General features: G+C 46.3%; 1 protein-coding gene across 1 annotated transcript in view; it reads right to left on the bottom strand.

The window, feature by feature from the left end:
* Nucleotides 1-24,544, bottom strand: part of LOC138672389 (short transient receptor potential channel 2-like) — a 90,165-nt gene extending 65,621 nt beyond the window's left edge. The window contains exon 1 of the mRNA XM_069760326.1: nucleotides 24,500-24,544. Within this exon, the coding sequence (XP_069616427.1) occupies nucleotides 24,500-24,514 (15 nt within the window). The 5' untranslated portion in view covers nucleotides 24,515-24,544. The remainder of the gene's footprint in view (nucleotides 1-24,499) is intronic.
* Nucleotides 24,545-25,031: the final 487 nt, after the last annotated feature.

Raw genomic sequence — 25,031 nt, 5'->3', positions numbered from 1 at the left:
GGGCTGCCTTTTCCTTTGGGGAATTTCTCTGAGGCAAGGTAGGCTTATTTTTCTTTCTTCAGGGCTAGCTAGTTTCTTAGGCTGTGCCGAGGCGCCTAGGTCTGGTCAGGAGCGCTCCACGGCTACTTCTAGTGTGGTGTGATAGGATTAGGGATTGCGGTCAGCAGAGTTCCCACGTCTCAGAGCTCGTCCTATGTTATTAGTAACTATCAGGTAATTTTCTGTGCTCTTAACCACCAGGTCCATTGTGGTTCTAAATCACCAGTTCATAACAGGGGACTATGGGGAGTGCATTATACTATATGGATTACTATGGGGAGTGTATTATACTATAGAGAGGACTAGGGGGAGTGCATTATACTATATGGATGACAATGGGGAGTGTATTATACTATATAGAGGAATATGGGGAATGCATTATACTATATGGAGGATTATGGGGAGTCTATTATACTATACGGAGGATTATAGGGAGCCCATTGTACTATATGGAGGACTATGGGGTGCATTATACTATATGGAGGACTATGGGGAGTCTATTATACTCTATGGGAGACTATAGGGAGTGTATTATACTATATGGAGACCTATGGGGAGTGCATTATACTATATGGAGGACTATGTAGGAGTATTATACTATGTAGAGGACTAGGGGGAGTGTGGTATACTATATGGAGGACTATGGGGAGTGCATTATACTATATGGGGGACTATGGGGAGTGCATTATACTATATGGGGGACTATGGGGAGTGCATTATACTATATGGATGACTATGGGGAGTGTATTATACTATATAGAGGACTAGGGGGAGTGCATTACACTATATGGAGGACTATGGGATTGTATTACACTATATCGAGACCTATGGGGAGTGCATTATACTATATGGAGGACTATGGAGAAGTATTATACTATGTAGAGGACTAGGGGGAGTGGAGTATACTATATGGAGGACTATGGGGAGTGCATTATACTATATGAGGGACTATGGGGTGTATTATACTATATAGGGGACTATGGGGAGTGCATTATACTATATGGGGGACTATGGGGAGTGCATTATACCATATGGAAGACTAGGGGGAGTGCAAAACACAGCCTATTCATCAAGTGATTGGATTGGTTATGCCGGAAACAAAAACATTGTTCTCAGCAGCACATCGCCTGGTGAAAACTGCAGATGTGCTGCTGATAACATTATACTGTTTGGGGACAGATTTCTCTAATAGTGATTGTTTGGTTCCCTTCATTCTTTCTCAGTTGGTGTAAAGAGTCCGGGAAACAAGTGACGAATGACTTCGTTATTGTCGATCGCGCTCGTTTACTGGCCTGAGATCAGCGCATGTAACTACAGCTGAAATGCTTCTGTGTGATGGAGCAATTTATTAGCATTTGTGGCCCCATTTTAAACTTTTGCCTAGGGCCTCACTTTGCCTAAAACCGGCCCTGGCTACAAGGAAAGGTTAAAGGATCTGGGAATGTTTAGCTTGCAAAAAAGAAGGTTGTGAGGAGACTTAATAGTTGTCTACAAATATCTGAAGGGCTGTCACAGTGTAGAGGGATCAACATTCTCATTTACACGTGGAAACAAGAGAAGCAATGGGATGACACAGAAAGGGAGAAGATGAGAGGAACAGGCTGCCAGGAGAGGTGGTGAGTTCTCCTTCAATGGAAGTCTTCACACAGAGGCTGGACAGACATCTGTCTGAGATGGGTTAGTGACTCCTGCATTGAGTCGGGGGTTGGACACGATGACCCTGGAGGTCCCGATGACCCCAGAGGTCCCTTCCAACTCTAACATTCTAGGATTCTATGAGAACCATATGTCCATATAATTTTTCACAAATAATCAAATCAGTAGAAACAAATCCTAAAAAAAAAATGTGAATTTTTGTTTTTGCCATTTTGCTGCTCTTGGAATATTTTTCCTGTTTGCCAGAACTTCGCATGGTTAAGTGAGTCATTTAAAAGTACAACTAAGAAAGTTAGTTCTGGCAGCTGGAAGAATGGGAAGAAAAAGCAAAAAAATGGCAAAAACGAAAGACAGCCATGTTACGCAACTTTAAAATAGAAAAAAAGAAAAACCGCTACAACAGATTGAGAGATTGGTCAATTTTCCTAGTGGCCCAGCACTGACGCTCCAGAGGTCCGCAGGTCTTTTTTTTCTGTAAACACCAGCAGCTGACTGCTGCAGACAATCAGGCTGTACATCAGTGGCAGTGTAACAAGGTGGCACAGGGTGGTAGTTGTGGGCAAGTTCACTAAGGAACAGTCAGTGAGCACCCCGGCACCTTGTTCTTCTGCGTGTATAGCATGCAGCACAGCACACTCACAGGCTCTGTCAGATTCCCCTCAGCTGCTGCCACAAATCACTTCAGAGACGAGGTCTTTTTCCAACAGCTTAACTTTACTAGACAGCAGCGCATTCATCTCACAGACAGCACAGTTCACACACAGAGACATCTTCTTCTCTGCATTCTTCACATCAGCAGCACAGTTCACACAGGACGTTTCCTGTACTGTCCCTTCCTCTGCCATACGGGCAGACTCTAGTATCTCTGTCATTTCTCTCTCTTTACTCTCAGCGTTCATGGCTGTACCTCTAGCCAGACTCTCTCCTGTCTGCACGTTTCTTTCTTTTGCCATCCAGGCAGCATCTTTGGACAGTTCGTGTCCCATCTGCACCTTCAGCATCACCAACTCCCTGTCATCCCTTTGTCCGGTTCCAATAGGGAAAGGTGCTGGGATTGGCATGTCAGCTGCTCCCACGCCGGATCCTTCTTGGGGATGGTCCTGTTGAGCTGGTGCCCGACTGCACTTTTCGTCGGCCGGGGGCCCCTTACTGCCACCTGCAGACTTATCCCCCACAGCCTGTATGTGTTCTGCCCCTTGGGCAGACCGTCCGGGTGTCTGACAGAACCAGGAAATGTCTGTCCTATATCTCCCTGCTCTGTGCTGCTCTGCTCCTTGCTGCCTGTGCCTAAACTCTTATCTATCCTATTCTCTATCTCTAATGTGCCCCCTCTATTCTAATCCCCCTATGGTCCTATACTGTCCCTAAGCTTACACACAGTATATAACAAATGCATCACATTATAATACATGACACACATTAATGAACATTAGGGAGCCGCACATTACATTAGTGAACCTGAATAACTGTCAGGATGCTGCATGTGACCCACATGCTCAGTGTTCAGGAGAGAAGAGGCACACGAGGGTCCCTGCCACCTCCTTACAGCAGCGCTGATCAGCACAGCACCCCGTGGTTGTAGCCGCTTATTGGGTGCAGAGGACACAGGCATCTGACCAGGGCGGCTAACGCAGAAAAGGGTCAAGGCAGGAAAAAGGCGGACATTGTTTCTTTCTTTTTCTTTTTTTTTTTTTGCAGTTTTTGCTTTCTAGGAAGTTTCTAATCCATCACAGAAAACATAAGACAAATAAGTGACAAAACGTAAAGATGACCGAACCCTTGGATGTTCGGGTTCTTTGGGTTTGACGAACATACAGTAACAAGTACGGTTCTGGTCCGAACGTGACCTCAAACTTGATCCCAATAGAAATCAATGGGGACCCGAACTTTAGTGCTATAAAATGGCTGTAAAATGGTCGGAGTAAGGGCTAGGGGGCTGCAGAAGGAAGCAAAGTGGGGGTAAGAGCAGGACAAGAGCCCTAAAAACAAAATGTGGACACAGAAATGACTTAAAGGGGTTCTGTCACCATATTAATCATGGTAAAAAAGGAAGTAAGTGAATGACATAAAAATGTGAACATTGTCCTCACAGAGACTGACGCTCGCTACTGCCAGTCCAGTTAAACATTTCACCCACAGAGCATGGGGCACAGCACCTACAGCCAGGGTCGGCTCCAGGTTTTCATGGGCAAAAGAGTTCCGGTGGGCCCCTTTAACACATACATAATGCACGGATAAGGCAGAGAAATATAGGTACAGTACAATGACAAAGATTTCACTTACTTCTTACATTACATGAGTAATATCTATTGTGCATTCTACATTAGCTCAGAAACCGGATAGTATAGTCCTCTATACAGAATAATGAGCCCCATAAATTGCCCCATACAGTATAATGGCCCCATATAGTCCTCCATACAGTATAATTTGCACCACATAGTCCTCTATACAGAATAATGAGCCCCATATATTGCCCAATACAGTATAATGAGCCCCATATATTGCTCCAAACAGAATAATGAGCCCCATATATTGCCCCATACAGTATAATGGCCCCATACAGTGATCCATACAGTATAATTGGCCCATATAGTCCTCTATACAGAATAATGAGCCCCATATATTGCTCCAAACAGAATAATGAGCCCCATATATTGCCCCATACAGTATAATGGCCCCATATAGTGCTCCATAAAGTATAATTGGCACCACATAGTCCTCTATACAGAATAATGAGCCCCATATATTGCTCCAAACAGAATAATGAGCCCCATATATTGCTCCAAACAGTATAATGGCCCCATATAGTGCTCCATACAGTATAATTGGCACCACATAGTCCTCTATACAGAATAACAAGCCCCATATATTGCTCCAAACAGAATAATGAGCCCCATATATTGCCTCATACAGTATAATGGCCCCATATAGTGCTCCATACAGTATAATTGGCACCACATAGTCCTCTATACAGAATAACGAGCCCCATATATTGCTCCAAACAGAATAATGAGCCCCATATATTGCCTCATACAGTATAATGGCCCCATATAGTGCTCCATACAGTATAATTGGCACCACATAGTCCTCTATACAGAATAATGAGCCCCATATATTGCTCCAAACAGAATAATGAGCCCCATATATTGCCCCATACAGTATAATGGGCACCACAGAGTGCTCCATACAGTATAATTGGCACCACATAGTCCTCTGTTGTGAATTCCGATCTTGGGCTCCCTCCGGTGGTTGTAAGTGGCACTTTTGTGAGTTCTGCTCTTGGGCTCCCTCTTGTGGTTTCTAGTGGTATGGCTGCTCCTTGGAGTTAGCTGTCATCAGCTGCCTCCACTTATTGTCCGCTATTTAAGTCTGGCTCTTTATTCAGCCTGTGCCACTTGTCAATGTTCCTAGCTGGATTCACATCTCTGCTTGGATTCTCCTGGTTTCCTGACCAGTTCTGCAAAGATAAGTTCTGGCTTTGCTCATTTCAGTCCACATGTTGTGGACTTATTGTTCTGTGCATTCTATATTTGTCCAGTTGTCAGTATGGATTTTTTCTGTTAGCTGGAAGCTCTGGGAGGCAGATTTACCCTCCACACCTTTAGTCAGGTGTGGAGATTTTGTAAACTCTGTGTGGATTGTTTTTGTAGTTTTTATACTGACCGCACAGTATCCTTTCCTGTCCTATCTATCAAGCTAGACTGGCCTCCCATGCTAAAATCTGATTTCATTTCTGCGTATGTTATTTTCCCCTCCTCTCACCGTCAATATTTGTGGGGGGCTATCTTTCCTTTGGGGATTTTCTCTGAGGCAAGATAGGTTTCCTGTTTCCATCTTTAGGGGAAGTTAGATCTTAGGCTGTGTCGAGGGGTCTAGGGAGCGTCAGGTACCCCCCACGGCTATTTTTAGTTGCGCTGCTAGGTTCAGGGTTTGCGGTCAGTACAGATACCACCTCCTTCAGAGCTTGTCCCATGTTGTTCCTAAACCACCAGATCATATCAGTACAAGTGGCCAAAAATGAATTAAATGCATCTCAAAAGAAGGAAAAGAAAGTTCTGAACCATTTTTTTTTCTGTGCTTTGGTTTGTCTTTTTTTTTTCCTCTTGATCTCTGGGTGGTTCAGGATATCTGTTTTGGCATGGATGTTCAGGGTTTGTTTTCTCGTGTGGATCAACTTGCTGCAAGAGTACAGAATATCCAGGACTATGTTGTCCAGACTCCGGCTTTAGAGCCCAGAATTCCTACTCCTGATTTGTTTTTTGGGGACAGATCCAAGTTTTTGAACTTTAAAAATAATTGCAAATTGTTTTTTGCTTTGAAACCCCGTTCTTCTGGTGATCCCATTCAACAGGTGAAAATCATCATATCCTTGCTGCGTGGTGATCCTCAAGACTGGGCTTTTTCTCTTGAAGCAGGGGATCCGGCATTATTGAATGTAGATGCATTTTTTCAAGCGCTCGGATTATTGTATGACGAACCTAATTCTGTGGATCATGCAGAAAAGACCCTGTTGGCCTTGTGTCAGGGTCAGGAAGCGGCAGAATTATACTGCCAGAAATTTAGAAAATGGTCTGTGCTCACTAAATGGAATGAAGAGGCTCTGGCTGCTATTTTCAGAAAAGGTCTTTCTGAAGCCCTTAAAGATGTTATGGTGGGCTTTCCTACGCCTGCCGGTTTGAGCGAATCTATGTCTCTAGCCATTCAGATTGATCGGCGTCTGCGCGAGCGCAAAGCTGTGCACCATATGGCAGTATCCTCTGAGCAGAGTCCTGAACCTATGCAATGTGATAGGATTTTGACTAGAACAGAACGGCAGGAATTCAGACGTCAGAATAGGCTGTGTTTTTACTGTGGTGATTCTGCTCATGTTATCTCTGATTGCCCTAAGCGTACTAAGAGAGTCGCTAGGTCTGTTACCATTAGTACTATACAGCCTAAATTTCTCTTATCTGTGACCCTGATTTGCTCATTGTCGTCCTTTTCTGTCATGGCATTTGTGGATTCAAGCGCTGCCCTGAACTTAATGGACTTAGAATTCGCCAGGCGCTGTCGTTTTTCCTTGCAGCCTTTGCAGAGCCCTATTTCTTTGAGGGGCATTGATGCTACACCCTTGGCCAAGGATAAACCTCAGTACTGGACACAGATGACTATGTACATGGCTCCTGCACATCAGGAAGATTGCCGTTTTCTGGTGTTGCATATCCTGCATGATGTTGTTGTGCTGGGATTTCCATGGTTACAGGAACATAATCCGGTGCTGGATTGGAAAACTATGTCGGTGACTAGTTGGGGTTGTCAAGGGGTACATAGTGACGTTCCTTTGATGTCAATTTCCTCTTCCCCCTCTTCTGAGGTCCCTGAGTTTTTGTTGGATTTCCAGGATGTATTTGATGAGCCCAAGTCCAGTTCCCTTCCTCCGCACAGGGACTGTGATTGTGCTGTTAACTTAATTCCTGGTTGTAAGTTCCCTTAGGGCCGACTTTTCAATCTGTCTGTGCCAGGGCATGCCGCCATGCGGAGTTATGTCAAGGAGTCTTTGGAGAAGGGGCATATTCGGCCCTCTTCGTCACCATTGGGAGCGGGTTTCTTTTTTGTTGCTAAGAAGGATGGCTCCTTGAGACCCTGTATTGATTATCGTCTTCTTAATAAGATCACGGTCAAATTCCAATACCCCTTGCCTCTGCTTACTGATTTGTTTGCTCAGATTAAGGGGGCTAGTTGGTTTACTAAGATTGACCTCCGAGGGGCATATAAAATTGTTCGTATTAAACAGGGTGACAAATGGAAAACTGCATTTAATACGCCCGAAGGCCATTTTGAATACCTTGTGATGCCATTTGGGCTCTCTAATGCTCCATCTGTGTTCCAGTCTTTCATGCATGATATTTTCTGCAATTATCTTGATAAATTCATGGTCGTATATTTGGATGATATTTTGATTTTTTCCGATGATTGGGAGTCTCATGTGAAGCAGGTCAGGATGGTGTTCCAGATCCTTCGTGATAATGCTTTATTTGTGAAGGGGTCTAAGTGCCTATTCGGAGTGCAGAAGGTTTCTTTTTTGGGTTTTATTTTTTCTCCCTCGTCTATAGAAATGGATCCTGTTAAGGTCCAAGCTATTCATGACTGGCTCCAACCCACATCTGTGAAGGGACTTCAAAATTTTGGGGCTTTTCTAATTTCTATCGCTGTTTCATTGCCAACTTTTCCAGTGTGGTTAAGCCTCTTACTGATTTGACGAAGAAAGGCGCTGATGTGACAAATTGGTCCTCCGCGGCTGTTTCTGCCTTTCAGGAGCTTAAACGCCGATTTACATCTGCCCCTGTATTGCGTCAACCGGATGTTTCTATTCCTTTTCAGGTTGAGGTCGACGCTTCTGAGATTGGGGCAGGGGCCGTTTTGTCTCAGAGGGAGTCTGATGGTTCTTTGATGAAACCGTGTGCTTTTTTTTCCAGAAAGTTTTCGCCTGCGGAACGCAATTATGATGTCGGCAATTGGGAGTTGTTGGCTATGAAGTGGGCGTTTGAGGAGTGGCGACATTGGCTTGAGGGAGCTAAACACCGTGTTGTGGTCCTGACCGATCATAAGAATCTGATTTACCTCGAGTCGGCTAAGCGGCTGAATCCTAGACAGGCTCGATGGTCCCTGTTTTTCTCCCGTTTTGATTTTGTGGTCTCGTATCTTCCGGGATCTAAGAATGTTAAGGCTGATGCCCTCTCTAGGAGTTTTTCACCTGATTCTCCTGGAGTCCTGGAGCCGGTTGGCATTCTTAAGGAAAGGGTGATTATTTCTGCTATCTCCCCTGATTTGCGGCGGGTGCTTCAGGAATTTCAGGCTGATAGGCCTGACCGCTGTCCAGTGGGGAAGCTGTTTGTTCCATGATAGATGGACAAGTAAGGTAATTTCTGAGGTTCATTGTTCAGTGTTGGCTGGTCATCCTGGGATTTTTGGTACCAGAGATTTGGTTGCTAGGTCCTTTTGGTGGCCTTCCTTGTCTCGCGATGTGCATGCTTTTGTGCAATCCTGTGGGACTTGCGCCCGGGCCAAGCCTTGCTGTTCCCGCTTTAGTGGGTTGCTTTTGCCTTTGCCGGTCCCGGAGAGGCCCTGGACGCATATTTCCATGGATTTTATTTCGGATCTTCCTGTTTCCCAGAAGATGTCTGTTATCTGGGTTGTTTGTGACCGGTTCTCTAAAATGGTCCATCTGGTACCTTTGCCTAAGTTGCCTTCCTCCTCAGATTTGGTTCCATTGTTTTTTCAGCATGTGGTTCGTTTGCATGGCATTCCGGAGAATATTGTGTCTGACAGAGGTTCTCAGTTTATCTCTAGATTTTGGCGGGCCTTTTGTGCTAGGATGGGCATTGATTTGTCTTTTTCTTCGGCGTTTCATCCTCAGACTAATGGCCAAACTGAGCGAACTAATCAGACCTTGGAGACCTATTTGAGATGCTTTGTGTCTGCTGATCAGGACGATTGGGTGTCTTTCTTGCCGTTGGCCGAGTTTGCCCTTAATAATAGGGCTAGTTTGGCTACTTTGGTTTCACCTTTCTTTTGTAATTTTGGTTTTCATCCTCGTTTTTCTTCTGGGCAGGTTGAGCCTTCTGATTGTCCTGGTGTTAATTCTGTGGTGGACAGGCTGCAGCAGATTTGGACTCATGTGGTGGACAATTTGACGTTGTCTCAGGAAAGGGCTCAATGTTTTGCTAACCGCCGTCGGCGTGTTGGTCCCCGGCTTCGTGTGGGGGATTTGGTTTGGTTGTCTTCTCGTCATGTTCCTATGAAGGTTTCTTCCCCTAAGTTTAAGCCTCGGATTATTGGTCCTTATAAAATTTCTGAAATTATTAATCCGGTGTCTTTTCGTTTGGCTCTTCCTGCCTCTTTTGCTATTCATGATGTTTCCCATAGATCTTTGTTGCGGAGATATGTGGTGCCCGTTGTTCCCTCGGTTGACCCTCCTGCCCCGGTGTTGGTTGAGGGAGAGTTGGAATATGACGTTGAGAAGATTTTGGATTCACGTTTTTCGAGGTGGAGGCTCCAGTATCTTGTCAAGTGGAAGGGTTATGGCCAGGAGGATAATTCTTGGGTTGTTGCCTCCGATGTTCATGCTACCGATTTGGTTCGTGCTTTTCACTTGGCTCGTCCTGATCGGCCTGGGGGCTCTGGTGAGGGTTCGGTGACCCCTCCTCAAGGGGGGGGGGGGTACTGTTGTGAATTCCGCTCTTGGGCCCCCTCCGGTGGTTGTAAGTGGCACTTTTGTGAGTTCTGCTCTTGGGCTCCCTCTTGTGGTTTCTAGTGGTATGGCTGCTCCTTGGAGTTAGCTGTCATCAGCTGCCTCCACTTATTGTCCGCTATTTAAGTCTGGCTCTTTATTCAGCCTGTGCCACTTGTCAATGTTCCTAGCTGGATTCACATCTCTGCTTGGATTCTCCTGGTTTCCTGACCAGTTCTGCAAAGATAAGTTCTGGCTTTGCTCATTTCAGTCTACATGTTGTGGACTTATTGCTCTGTGCATTCTATATTTGTCCAGTTGTCAGTATGGATTTTTTCTGTTAGCTGGAAGCTCTGGGAAGCAGATTTACCCTCCACACCTTTAGTCAGGTGTGGAGATTTTTGTAAACTCTGTGTGGATTTTTGTAGTTTTTAATACTGACCGCACAGTATCCTTTCCTGTCCTATCTATCAAGCTAGACTGGCCTCCTATGCTAAAATCTGATTTCATTTCTGCGTATGTTATTTTCCCTTCCTCTCACCATCAATATTTGTGGGGGGCTATCATTCCTTTGGGGATTTTCTCTGAGGCAAGATAGGGTTCCTGTTTCCATCTTTAGGGGAAGTTAGATCTTAGGCTGTGTCGAGGGGTCTAGGGAGCGTCAGGTACCCCCCACGGCTATTTTTAGTTGCGCTGCTAGGTTCAGGGTTTGCGGTCAGTACAGATACCACCTCCTTCAGAGCTTGTCTCATGTTGTTCCTAAACCACCAGATCATATCAGTCCTCTATACAGAATAACGAGCCCCATATATTGCTCCAAACAGAATAATGAGCCCCATATATTGCCTCATACAGTATAATGGCCCCATATAGTGCTCCATACAGTATAATTGGCACCACATAGTCCTCTATACAGAATAATGAGCCCCATATATTGCTCCAAACAGAATAATGAGCCCCACATATTGCCTCATACAGTATAATGGCCCCATATAGTGCTCCATACAGTATAATTGGCACCACATAGTCCTCTATACAGAATAACGAGCCCCATATATTGCTCCAAACAGAATAATGAGCCCCATATATTGCCTCATACAATATAATGGCCCCATATAGTGCTCCATACAGTATAATTGGCACCACATAGTCCTCTATACAGAATAACGAGCCCCATATATTGCTCCAAACAGAATAATGACCCCCATATATTACCCATACAGTATAATGGCCCCATATAGTGCTCCATACAGTATAATTGGCACCACATAGTCCTCTATACAGAATAATGAGCCCCATATTGCTCCAAACAGAATAATGAGCCTCATATAATGCTCCATATAGTATAATGGGCACCACAGAGTGCTCCATACAGAATGAGCCGCATATATATATTGAACCAGGGATTCAAGCTTCAGGAGGCTAATTTGCATATTCCAGGTGCCTTCTGGGAGAAGCGAAGTCTCCCTAAGCTAGAAGATCGTTGGGTACAGCCGGGACCAGCTGCTTCGAAAGCATCACCAAACCAGGGATTCAAGCTTCAGGAGGCTAATTTGCATATTCCAGGTGCCTTCTGGGAGAAGCGAAGTCTCCCTAAGCTAGAAGATCGTTGGGTACAGCCGGGACCAGCTGCTTCGAAAGCATCACCAAACCAGGGATTCAAGCTTCAGGAGGCTAATTTGCATATTCCAGGTGCCTTCTGGGAGAAGCCAAGTCTCCCTAAGCTAGAAGATCGTTGGGTACAGCCGGGACCAGCTGCTTCGAAAGCATCACCAAACCAGGGATTCAAGCTTCAGGAGGCTAATTTGCATATTCCAGGTGCCTTCTGGGAGAAGCGAAGTCTCCCTAAGCTAGAAGATCATTGGGTACAGCCGGGACCAGCTGCTTCGAAAGCATCACCAAACCAGGGATTCAAGCTTCAGGAGGCTAATTTGCATATTCCAGGTGCCTTCTGGGAGAAGCCAAGTCTCCCTAAGCTAGAAGATCGTTGGGTACAGCCGGGACCAGCTGCTTCGAAAGCATCACCAAACCAGGGATTCAAGCTTCAGGAGGCTAATTTGCATATTCCAGGTGCCTTCTGGGAGAAGCGAAGTCTCCCTAAGCTAGAAGATCGTTGGGTACAGCCGGGACCAGCTGCTTCGAAAGCATCACCAAACCAGGGATTCAAGCTTCAGGAGGCTAATTTGCATATTCCAGGTGCCTTCTGGGAGAAGCCAAGTCTCCCTAAGCTAGAAGATCGTTGGGTACAGCCGGGACCAGCTGCTTCGAAAGCATCACCAAACCGCGCGCCTTAAGGCGCGCGAATTTTTGCCTGTAGGACATTATTGCAAGAGAGCTTGGCTGAGTAGATTACACAAGAAGGAAAACACACAGCAAGTCAGCAGGATCTAGGAGCAACATGACAGATGTGACAACCTACATGGTGAGCTGCAGCATGTGCTACATGTTCACAGATCGACCAGAAGAAGAATCCAATTTCACCTGTCAGAAGTGTAGACTAGTGGCCCTTTTAGAAGAAAAGGTGCGGGGTCTGGAAGAAAGAATAGCAACTTTGAAACTCATCAAAGAGAATGAAGACTTTCTAGACAGAACAGAAGCATCTCTACTGGTCACAGAAGGTGCAAAAAGTGTCAGAGAACCTCCAAAAGCAGATGAGTGGAAGCATGTGACCAAAAGAAGCAAGAAGACCATGGAGAAATCACCAACCACACAACTGAAGAACCGATATCAAATCTTTGTAGAGGATGAAGATGGCACACCTAAGAATGAAGCAATACCAGCAAGCAAAAAAGAAAAGGGCACACAGCAACAAGTGACAGCAAAAAGTACAGCCAAGAAGCAACGAAGAGTGGTGGTGGTGGGAGACTCACTACTGAGAGGCACCGAAGCAGCCATCTGCAGACCGGACATAACTGCAAGAGAAGTATGCTGCCTTCCAGGTGCGATGATCAAGGATGTGACCGATAGGATACCAAAGCTCTTCAGCTCCAAGGACGTCCACCCATTTCTTCTGATACATGTTGGCACCAATGACACGGCAAGGAAGGACCTACCGACAATCTACAAGGACTTTGAAGAGTTGGGGAAGAAAGTAAAGGAACTGGATGCACAGGTAGTTTTTTCTTCTATCCTTCCAGTAGATGGGCATGGCACCAGGAGATGGAACAGGATCCTTGATGCAAACAACTGGCTAAGACGATGGTGCAGACAACAAGGATTTGGATTCCTGGACCACGGTGTGAATTACTGGTATGATGGACTCCTCGCCAGAGACGGACTACACCTCAACAAACCTGGGAAACACACATTCGCCAGAAGACTCGCTACACTCATCAGGAGGGCGTTAAACTAGAAGAAGAGGGGACGGGAAGAAAAACATTAGACTCGAACAAAGACAACCCAGGAAAACATACTCAGAAGGGAGGTAAGAACATTTCTAAAACAATCCACAGTGAGGAGATTGGAACAAAAAAAAATCCTCTAAACTGCATGCTCGCAAACGCCAGAAGCCTGACAAACAAGATGGAAGAACTAGAAGCAGAAATATCTACAGGTAACTTTGACATAGTGGGAATAACCGAGACATGGTTAGATGAAAGCTATGACTGGGCAGTTAACTTACAGGGTTACAGTCTGTTTAGAAAGGATCGTAAAAATCGGAGAGGAGGAGGGGTTTGTCTCTATGTAAAGTCTTGTCTAAAGTCCACTTTAAGGGAGGATATTAGCGAAGGGAATGAGGATGTCGAGTCCATATGGGTTGAAATTCATGGAGGGAAAAATGGTAACAAAATTCTCATTGGGGTCTGTTACAAACCCCCAAATATAACAGAAAGCATGGAAAGTCTACTTCTAAAGCAGATAGATGAAGCTGCAACCCATAATGAGGTCCTGGTTATGGGGGACTTTAACTACCCGGATATTAACTGGGAAACAGAAACCTGTGAAACCCATAAAGGCAACAGGTTTCTGCTAATAACCAAGAAAAATTATCTTTCACAATTGGTGCAGAATCCAACCAGAGGAGCAGCACTTTTAGACCTAATACTATCTAATAGACCTGACAGAATAACAAATCTGCAGGTGGTTGGGCATTTAGGAAATAGCGACCACAATATTGTGCAGTTTCACCTGTCTTTCACTAGGGGGACTTGTCAGGGAGTCACAAAAACATTGAACTTTAGGAAGGCAAAGTTTGAACAGATTAGAGATGCCCTTAATCTGGTAGACTGGGACAATATCCTCAGAAATGAGAATACAGATAATAAATGGGAAATGTTTAAGAACATCCTAAATAGGCAGTGTAAGCGGTTTATACCTTGTGGGAATAAAAGGACTAGAAATAGGAAAAACCCAATGTGGCTAAACAAAGAAGTAAGACAGGCAATTAACAGTAAAAAGAAAGCATTTGCACTACTAAAGCAGGATGGCACCATTGAAGCTCTAAAAAACTATAGGGAGAAAAATACTTTATCTAAAAAACTAATTAAAGCTGCCAAAAAGGAAACAGAGAAGCACATTGCTAAGGAGAGTAAAACTAATCCCAAACTGTTCTTCAACTATATCAATAGTAAAAGAATAAAAACTGAAAATGTAGGCCCCTTAAAAAATAGTGAGGAAAGAATGGTTGTAGATGACGAGGAAAAAGCTAACATATTAAACACCTTCTTCTCCACGGTATTCACGGTGGAAAATGAAATGCTAGGTGAAATCCCAAGAAACAATGAAAACCCTATATTAAGGGTCACCAATCTAACCCAAGAAGAGGTGCGAAACCGGCTAAATAAGATTAAAATAGATAAATCTCCGGGTCCGGATGGCATACACCCACGAGTACTAACAGAACTAAGTAATGTAATAGATAAACCATTATTTCTTATTTTTAGGGACTCTATAGCGACAGGGTCTGTTCCGCAGGATTGGCGCATAGCAAATGTGGTGCCAATATTCAAAAAGGGCTCTAAAAGTGAACCTGGAAATTATAGGCCAGTAAGTCTAACCTCTATTGTTGGTAAAATATTTGAAGGGTTTCTGAGGGATGTTATTCTGGATTATCTCAATGAGAATAACTGTTTAACTCCATATCAGCATGGGTTTATGAGAAATCGCTCCTGTCAAACCAATCTAATCAGTTTTTATGAAGAGGTAAGCTATAGACTGGACCACGGTGAGTCATTGGACGTGGTATATCTCGATTTTTCCAAAGCGTTTGATACCGTGCCGCACAAGAGGTTGGTACACAAAATGAGAATGCTTGGTCTGGGGGAAAATGTGTGTAAATGGGTTAGTAACTGGCTTAGTGATAGAAAGCAGAGGGTGGTTATAAATGGTATAGTCTCTAACTGGGTCGCTGTGACCAGTGGGGTACCGCAGGGGTCAGTATTGGGACCTGTTCTCTTCAACATATTCATTAATGATCTGGTAGAAGGTTTACACAGTAAAATATCGATATTTGCAGATGATACAAAACTATGTAAAGCAGTTAATACAAGAGAAGGTAGTATTCTACTACAGATGGATCTGGATAAGTTGGAAACTTGGGCTGAAAGGTGGCAGATGAGGTTTAACAATGATAAATGTAAGGTTATACACATGGGAAGAAGGAATCAATATCACCATTACACACTGAACGGGAAACCACTGGGTAAATCTGACAGGGAGAAGGACTTGGGGATCCTAGTTAATGATAAACTTACCTGGAGCAGCCAGTGCCAGGCAGCAGCTGCCAAGGCAAACAGGATCATGGGGTGCATTAAAAGAGGTCTGGATACACATGATGAGAGCATTATACTGCCTCTGTACAAATCCCTAGTTAGACCGCACATGGAGTACTGTGTCCAGTTTTGGGCACCGGTGCTCAGGAAGGATATAATGGAACTAGAGAGAGTACAAAGGAGGGCAACAAAATTAATAAAGGGGATGGGAGAACTACAATACCCAGATAGATTAGCGAAATTAGGATTATTTAGTCTAGAAAAAAGACGACTGAGGGGCGATCTAATAACCATGTATAAGTATATAAGGGGACAATACAAATATCTCGCTGAGGATCTGTTTATACCAAGGAAGGTGACGGGCACAAGGGGGCTTTCTTTGCGTCTGGAGGAGAGAAGGTTTTTCCACCAACATAGAAGAGGATTCTTTACTGTTAGGGCAGTGAGAATCTGGAATTGCTTGCCTGAGGAGGTGGTGATGGCGAACTCAGTCGAGGGGTTCAAGAGAGGCCTGGATGTCTTCCTGGAGCAGAACAATATTGTATCATACAATTATTAGGTTCTGTAGAAGGACGTAGATCTGGGGATTTATTATGATGGAATATAGGCTGAACTGGATGGACAAATGTCTTTTTTCGGCCTTACTAACTATGTTACTATGTTACTATATTGCTCCATACGGAATTGATCCCATATAATGCTCCATACAGTATAGTGAGCCACATATAATTCTCCATACAGTATATGATGGGCCCCATCTATTGCTCCATATATAATGGGCCTGATATAATGCCCCATACAGTATACTGAGTCCCATATAATGCTCCATACAGAATGGACCCATATAATACTCCTTACAGAATGGGTCCTATATGATGCTCCTTACAGAATGGGTCCTATATAATGCTCCAAAAATAATTGGCCCCATAAGATGCTCCATGTATAATGGGCCCCATATAATGCTCCATATATAATTGGCCATATAAAATGCTCCATATATAATTAGTCCCATAAGATGCTTCATATATTATTGGCCCCATATACTGCTCCATATTGAATTGGTCCCATAAGATGTTCCATACAGAATTAGCCCCATTTAATGCTCCATATATGGGCCACTTCTGATGTCCCCATATATTGCTCCAAATATAAAAAAAAAAATGAAATACTCACCTCTCGTTGCTTGACGCTGCTCTGGACTCCTCACCGTCGGCGTCTTCCTGCTCTCTGTGCTGTGACTGCTCAGGCAGAGGACGCGCACTGGTGACCTCATCGCGCCCTCTGACCTGAAGGTCACAGGCAGAGGATGGAAGACGCTGCAGCGCTGGAACCGGGAGAGGTAAGTATCGCAAGTGCCGGGGCCCGGAGCAGGTGGGAGGTCCACTCGCGGGGGCTGGCACTATAGCACGCCAGTGTCCCTGACGGCGAGTGGGCCCCCTGCCTGCTCAGGGCCCCGGCACTTGCCCGGGTGCACCAGGTGCTGACGCCGGCCCTGCCTACAGCTCCAAAATGTCAGCTGCAGAATGCTGTAGATAAGCCCTGTACATCTTATAGCGGCAAAATCTGCTGACAGGTTCCCTTTAAGGCACAGTACTCCCACAGGCAGGGCTGCAGAGTGCACACAGCGGCTTTAGGCACAGTACTCCCACAGGCAGGGCTGCAGAATGCACACAACGACTTGATGGAAGAGGCAGAGGAGGTAGTCAACACAGTTTTTGGTGTATTTTATTTGGGGAGGAGGCATCAAATCAAATAAACCAAATGGCAAATAGAGTTGAAGACTGGCTTGGTGCGGCTGGTATAGTTGTCTAGTTATCCAAAGGTACGGACAAGTCCTGTGGGATCCACACCTGGTTCATTGTAAGGAATGTTAAGTAGCCACATTGGATGTGGACATGAGGATGTTCCCGTCTGTGATAATAATAATAATAATAATGATAATCTTTATTTTTATATAGCTCTAACATATTCCGCAGCGCTTTACAGTTTGCACACATTATCATCGCTGTCCCCGTTGGGGCTCACAATCTAAATTCCCTATCAGTATGTCTTTGGAGTGTGGGAGGAAACCAGAGAACCCAGAGGAAACCCATGCAAACACGGGGAGAACATACAAACTCCTTGCAGATGTTGTCCAAGGTGGGATTAGAACCCAGGACCCCAGTGCTGCAAGGCTGCTGTGCTAACCACTGATCACACGCACTGCCGAGCTAAACACACATTCTGATTGTACACTTGCCACAGGGCAGGCCAACTCCTCCAAGGCACAAAGTGAAAGCTCAGGTCATGGTGTCTTATCCACAGATCCCCCATAACAGTGCTTCCACAGATTATGCACTGTTATGGTGATCTGTGGATGATGCACTGTTATGGGGGATCTTCAGATGATGCACTGTTATGGGAGATCTGTGGATGATGCATTGTTATGGGGGATCTGTGGATGATGCACTGTTATGGGGGATCTGTGGATGACGCACTGTTATGGAGGATCTGTTGGTGATGCACTGTTATGGGGGATCTGTGGATGATGCACAGTTATTGGGGATCTGTGGATGACGCACTGTTATGGGGGATCTGTGGATGACGCACTGTTATGGGGGTTCAGTGGATAATGCACTGTTATGGGGGATCTGTGGATGATGCACTGTTATGGGAGATCTGAGGGTGATGAACTGTTATGGGGATCTGTGATTGATGCACTGTTATGGGGGATCTGTGGATGATGCACTGTTATGGGGCATCTGTGGATGACGCACTGTTATGGGGGATCTGTGGATGATGCACCGTTATGGAAATCTGTGGATGACGCACAGTTATGGTGAATCTGTGGATGGCGCATTGTTATGGGGGATCTGTGAATGATGCTCTGTTATGGGGGATCTGTGGGTGATGCACTACTATGGGGGATTTGTGGATGTGAACTGTTATGGGGGATCTGTGGATGACGCACTGTTATGGGAGATCTGTGGATGATGCACTGTTATGGGGGATCTGTCGGTGACATGCTGTTATGGGGGATCTGTTGATGATGCACTGTTATGGGGATCTGTGGATGATGCACTGTTATGGGGATCTGTGGATGATGCACTGTTATGGGGGATCTGTGAACGATGCACTGTTATGGGGATCTGTGGATGACGCACTGTTATGGGGGATCTGTGGACGATGCACTGTTATGGGGATCTGTGGATGATGCACTGTTATGGGGGATCTGTGGACGATGCACTGTTATGGGGGATCTGTGGATGATGCACTGTTATGGGGATCTGTGGATGATGCACTGTTATGGGGGATCTGTGGATGATGCACTGTTATGGGGATCTGTGGATGACGCACTGTTATGGAGGATCTGTGGATGACGCACTGTTATGGGGGATCTGTGGATGACGCACTGTTATGGGGCATCTGTGGATGATGCACTGTTATGGGGGATCTGTGGATGACGCACTGTTATGGGGATCTGTGGATGACGCACTGTTATGGGGGATCTGTGGATGACGCACTGTTATGGGGGATCTGTGGATGACGCACGGTTATGGGGGATCTCTGGATGATGCACTGTTATGGGGGATCTGTGGATGACGCACTGTTATGGGGGATCTGTGGATGACGCACTGTTATGGGGATCTGTGGATGACGCACTGTTATGGGGGATCTGTGGATGATGCACTGTTATGGGGGATCTGTGGATGATGCACTGTTATGGGGGATCTGTGGATGACGCACTGTTATGGGGGATCTGTGGATGACGCACTGTTATGGGGGATCTGTGGATGACGCACGGTTATGGGGGATCTCTGGATGATGCACTGTTATGGTGGATCTGTGGATGACGCACTGTTATGGGGGATCTGTGGATGACGCACTGTTATGGGGATCTGTGGATGACGCACTGTTATGGGGGATCTGTGGATGATGCACTGTTATGGGGGATCTGTGGATGATGCACTGTTATGGGGGATCTGTGGATGACGCACTGTTATGGGGGATCTGTGGATGATGCACTGTTATGGTGGATCTGTGGATGATGCACTGTTATGGAGGATCTGTGGATGACGCACTGTTATGGGGGATCTGTGGATGATGCACTGTTATGGGGGATCTGTGGATGATGCACTGTTATGGGGGATCTGTGGATGACGCACTGTTATGGTGGATCTGTGGATGATGCACTGTTATGGAGGATCTGTGGATGACACTGCTATGGGGATCTGTGGATGACGCACTGTTATGGAGGATCTGTGGATGACACTGTTATGGGGATCTGTGGATGACGCACTGTTATGGAGGATCTGTGGATGACACTGTTATGGGGATCTGTGGATGACGCACTGTTATGGGGATCTGTGGATGATGCACTGTTATGGGGGATCTGTGGATGATGCACTGTTATGGGGGATCTGTGGATGATGCACTGTTATGGGGGATCTGTGGATGACGCACTGTTATGGTGGATATGTGGATGATGCACTGTTATGGGGGATCTGTGGATGACGCACTGTTATGGGGATCTGTGGATGATGCACTGTTATGGAGGATCTGTGGATGACGCACTGTTATGGGGATCTGTGGATGATGCACTGTTATGGAGGATCTGTGGATGATGCACTGTTATGGGGGATCTGTGGATGACGCACTGTTATGGGGATCTGTGGATGATGCACTGTTATGGAGGATCTGTGGATGATGCACTGTTATGGTGGATATGTGGATGATGCACTGTTATGGGGGATCTGTGGATGACGCACTGTTATGGGGATCTGTGGATGATGCACTGTTATGGAGGATCTGTGGATGACGCACTGTTATGGAGAATCTGTGGATGACGCACTGTTATGGGGGATCTGTGGATGATGCACTGTTATGGGGGATCTGTGGATGACGCACTGTTATGGGGATCTGTGGATGATGCACTGTTATGGAGGATCTGTGGATGATGCACTGTTATGGGGGATCTGTGAATGATGCACTGTTATGGGGGATCTGTGGATGACGCACTGTTATGGGGATCTGTGGATGATGCACTGTTATGGGGATCTGTGGATGATGCACTGTTATGGGGATCTATGGATGACGCACTGTTATGGTGATCTGTGGATGATGCACTGTTATGGGGGATCTGTGGATGATGCACTGTTATGGGGGATCTGTGGATGATGCACTGTTATGGTGATCTGTGGATGATGCACTGTTATGGGGGATCTGTGGATGACGCACTGTTATGGGGGATCTGTGGATGATGCACTGTTATGGGGATCTGTGGATGACGCACTGTTATGGGGATCTGTGGATGACGCACTGTTATGGGGATCTGTGGATGACGCACTGTTATGGGGGATCTGTGGATGATGCACTGTTATGGGGATCTATGGATGACGCACTGTTATGGTGATCTGTGGATGATGCACTGTTATGGGGGGATCTGTGGATGATGCACTGTTATGGTGATCTGTGGATGATGCACTGTTATGGGGGATCTGTGGATGACGCACTGTTATGGGGGATCTGTGGATGATGCACTGTTATGGTGATCTGTGGATGACGCACTGTTATGGGGATCTGTGGATGACGCACTGTTATGGGGATCTGTGGATGACGCACTGTTATGGGGGATCTGTGGATGACGCACTGTTATGGGGATCTGTGGATGACGCACTGTTATGGAGAATCTGTGGATGACGCACTGTTATGGGGGATCTGTGGATGACGCACTGTTATGGGGGATCTGTGGATGACGCACTGTTATGGGGGATCTGTGGATGACGCACTGTTATGGGGATCTGTGGATGACGCACTGTTATGGGGATCTGTGGATGACGCACTGTTATGGGGATCTGTGGATGACGCACTGTTATGGAGGATCTGTGGATGACGCACTGTTATGGGGGATCTGTGGATGACGCACTGTTATGGGGATCTGTGGATGACGCACTGTTATGGGGGATCTGTGGATAACGCACTGTTATGGGGGATCTGTGGATGATGCACTGTTATGGGGGATCTGTGGATGACGCACTGTTATGGGGATCTGTGGATGACGCACTGTTATGGGGATCTGTGGATGACGCACTGTTATGGAGAATCTGTGGATGACGCACTGTTATGGGGGATCTGTGGATGACGCACTGTTATGGGGATCTGTGGATGACGCACTGTTATGGGGATCTGTGGATGACACTGTTATGGGGATCTGTGGATGATGCACTGTTATGGGGGATCTGTGGATGATGCACTGTTATGGGGATCTGTGGATGATGCACTGTTATGGGGGATCTGTGGATAACGCACTGTTATGGGGGATCTGTGGATGACGCACTGTTATGGGGGATCTGTGGATGACGCACTGTTATGGGGGATCTGTGGATAACGCACTGTTATGGGGGATCTGTGGATGATGCACTGTTATGGGGGATCTGTGGATGACGCACTGTTATGGGGGATCTGTGGATGACGCACTGTTATGGTGGATCTGTGGATGATGCACTGTTATGGGGGATCTGTGGATGACGCACTGTTATGGGGGATCTGTGGATGACGCACTGTTATGGGGGATCTGTGGATAACGCACTGTTATGGGGGATCTGTGGATGATGCACTGTTATGGGGGATCTGTGGATGACGCACTGTTATGGGGGATCTGTGGATGACGCACTGCTATGGGGGATCTGTGGATGATGCACTGTTATGGAGAATCTGTGGATGACGCACTGTTATGGGGGATCTGTGGATGACGCACTGTTATGGGGATCTGTGGATGACGCACTGTTATGGGGATCTGTGGATGACGCACTGTTATGGGGATCTGTGGATGATGCACTGTTATGGGGGATCTGTGTTTGACGCACTGTTATGTGGGATCTGTGGATGATGCACTGTTATGGGGGATCTGTGGATGACGCACTGTTATGGTGGATCTGTGGATGACGCACTGTTATGGGGGATCTGTGGATGATGCACTGTTATGGGGGATCTGTGGATGATGCACTGTTATGGGGGATCTGTGGATGACGCACTGTTATGGGGGATCTGTGGATGACGCACTGTTATGGGGAATCTGTGGATGACGCACTGTTATGGAGAATCTGTGGATGACGCACTGTTATGGGGGATCTGTGGATGACGCACTGTTATGGGGATCTGTGGATGACGCACTGTTATGGTGGATCTGTGGATGACGCACTGTTATGGGGGATCTGTGGATGACGCACTGTTATGGGGGATCTGTGGATGACGCACTGTTATGGGGAATCTGTGGATGACGCACTGTTATGGAGAATCTGTGGATGACGCACTGTTATGGGGGATCTGTGGATGACGCACTGTTATGGGGATCTGTGGATGACGCACTGTTATGGTGGATCTGTGGATGACGCACTGTTATGGGGGATCTGTGGATGACGCACTGTTATGGGGATCTGTGGACGACGCACTGTTATGGGGATCTGTGGATGACGCACTGTTATGGGGGATCTGTGGATGACGCACTGTTATGGGGAATCTGTGGATGACGCACTGTTATGGAGAATCTGTGGATGACGCACTGTTATGGGGGATCTGTGGATGACGCACTGTTATGGGGATCTGTGGATGACGCACTGTTATGGTGGATCTGTGGATGACGCACTGTTATGGGGGATCTGTGGATGACGCACTGTTATGGGGGATCTGTGGATGACGCCCTGTTATGGAGAATCTGTGGATGACGCACTGTTATGGGGATCTGTGGATGACGCACTGTTATGGGGATCTGTGGATGACGCACTGTTATGGTGGATCTGTGGATGACGCACTGTTATGGGGGATCTGTGGATGACGCACTGTTATGGGGGATCTGTGGATGACGCACTGTTATGGAGAATCTGTGGATGACGCACTGTTATGGAGAATCTGTGGATGACGCACTGTTATGGGGGATCTGTGGATGACGCACTGTTATGGGGATCTGTGGATGACGCCCTGTTATGGGGGATCTGTGGATGACGCACTGTTATGGGGGATCTGTGGATGACGCACTGTTATGGGGATCTGTGGATGACGCACTGTTATGGTGGATCTGTGGATGACGCACTGTTATGGGGGATCTGTGGATGACGCACTGTTATGGGGATCTGTGGACGACGCACTGTTATGGGGATCTGTGGATGACGCACTGTTATGGGGGATCTGTGGATGACGCACTGTTATGGGGAATCTGTGGATGACGCACTGTTATGGAGAATCTGTGGATGACGCACTGTTATGGGGGATCTGTGGATGACGCACTGTTATGGGGATCTGTGGATGACGCACTGTTATGGTGGATCTGTGGATGACGCACTGTTATGGGGGATCTGTGGATGACGCACTGTTATGGGGGATCTGTGGATGACGCCCTGTTATGGAGAATCTGTGGATGACGCACTGTTATGGGGATCTGTGGATGACGCACTGTTATGGGGATCTGTGGATGACGCACTGTTATGGTGGATCTGTGGATGACGCACTGTTATGGGGGATCTGTGGATGACGCACTGTTATGGGGGATCTGTGGATGACGCCCTGTTATGGAGAATCTGTGGATGACGCACTGTTATGGAGAATCTGTGGATGACGCACTGTTATGGGGGATCTGTGGATGACGCACTGTTATGGGGATCTGTGGATGACGCCCTGTTATGGGGGATCTGTGGATGACGCACTGTTATGGGGGATCTGTGGATGACGCACTGTTATGGGGATCTGTGGACGATTACTGTTATGACGATTCCCATGGTAGGTGAGTACAGATGAGACCTCACATGATTATTGCCGGGTGACTTCGGTGCCCGCATCTTCCACCCTCTGACATATAAGCCGATGTTCTGTGTTTGTGCCTCTATAGTGGAGGTGAGGGGTTAATACTCACTGTTAAGTTTTCCATGGTTGTGGTTCTGTCTTTTCTGTTCTTCCCGCTCGCTCCCACCACGATCCAGAGGAGACCTTCTCTGCTGCCGCTGTGTTCTGTCACCTGCGCCGTCTCTCTGGGGTCATTATGGAAAGAATAAGCCGCTCTCTGCCGCTCGGCCCAGGGGACCCTGGATCTGCACATTAGATGTGATTCTTTTGTTGCCTTTTTTTTTTACTTTGTTGTTAACCCCTGCAGTGCTGAACAGGTGATAGCAGCAGCACCTGCAGAACATGGCGGTTCAAAGAGGGTTAACTATATATATATATATATTTACAACCCCTGGCAATAATTATGGAATCACCGGCCTTGGAGGATGTTCATTCAGTTGTTTAATTTTGTAGAAATAAAGCCGATCACACATGGCACAAAACTAAAGTCATTTCACATGGCAACTTTATGGCTTTAGGAAACACTAAAAGGAATCAAGAACAAAAAATGTGGTAGTCAGTAATGGTTACTTTTTTAACCAAGCATAGAGGAAAATTATGGA

Source organism: Ranitomeya imitator, chromosome 3, assembly GCF_032444005.1.
Source record: "Ranitomeya imitator isolate aRanImi1 chromosome 3, aRanImi1.pri, whole genome shotgun sequence".
Lineage (NCBI taxonomy): Eukaryota > Metazoa > Chordata > Amphibia > Anura > Dendrobatidae > Ranitomeya > Ranitomeya imitator.
This window is presented reverse-complemented; position numbering and strand designations above follow the sequence as displayed.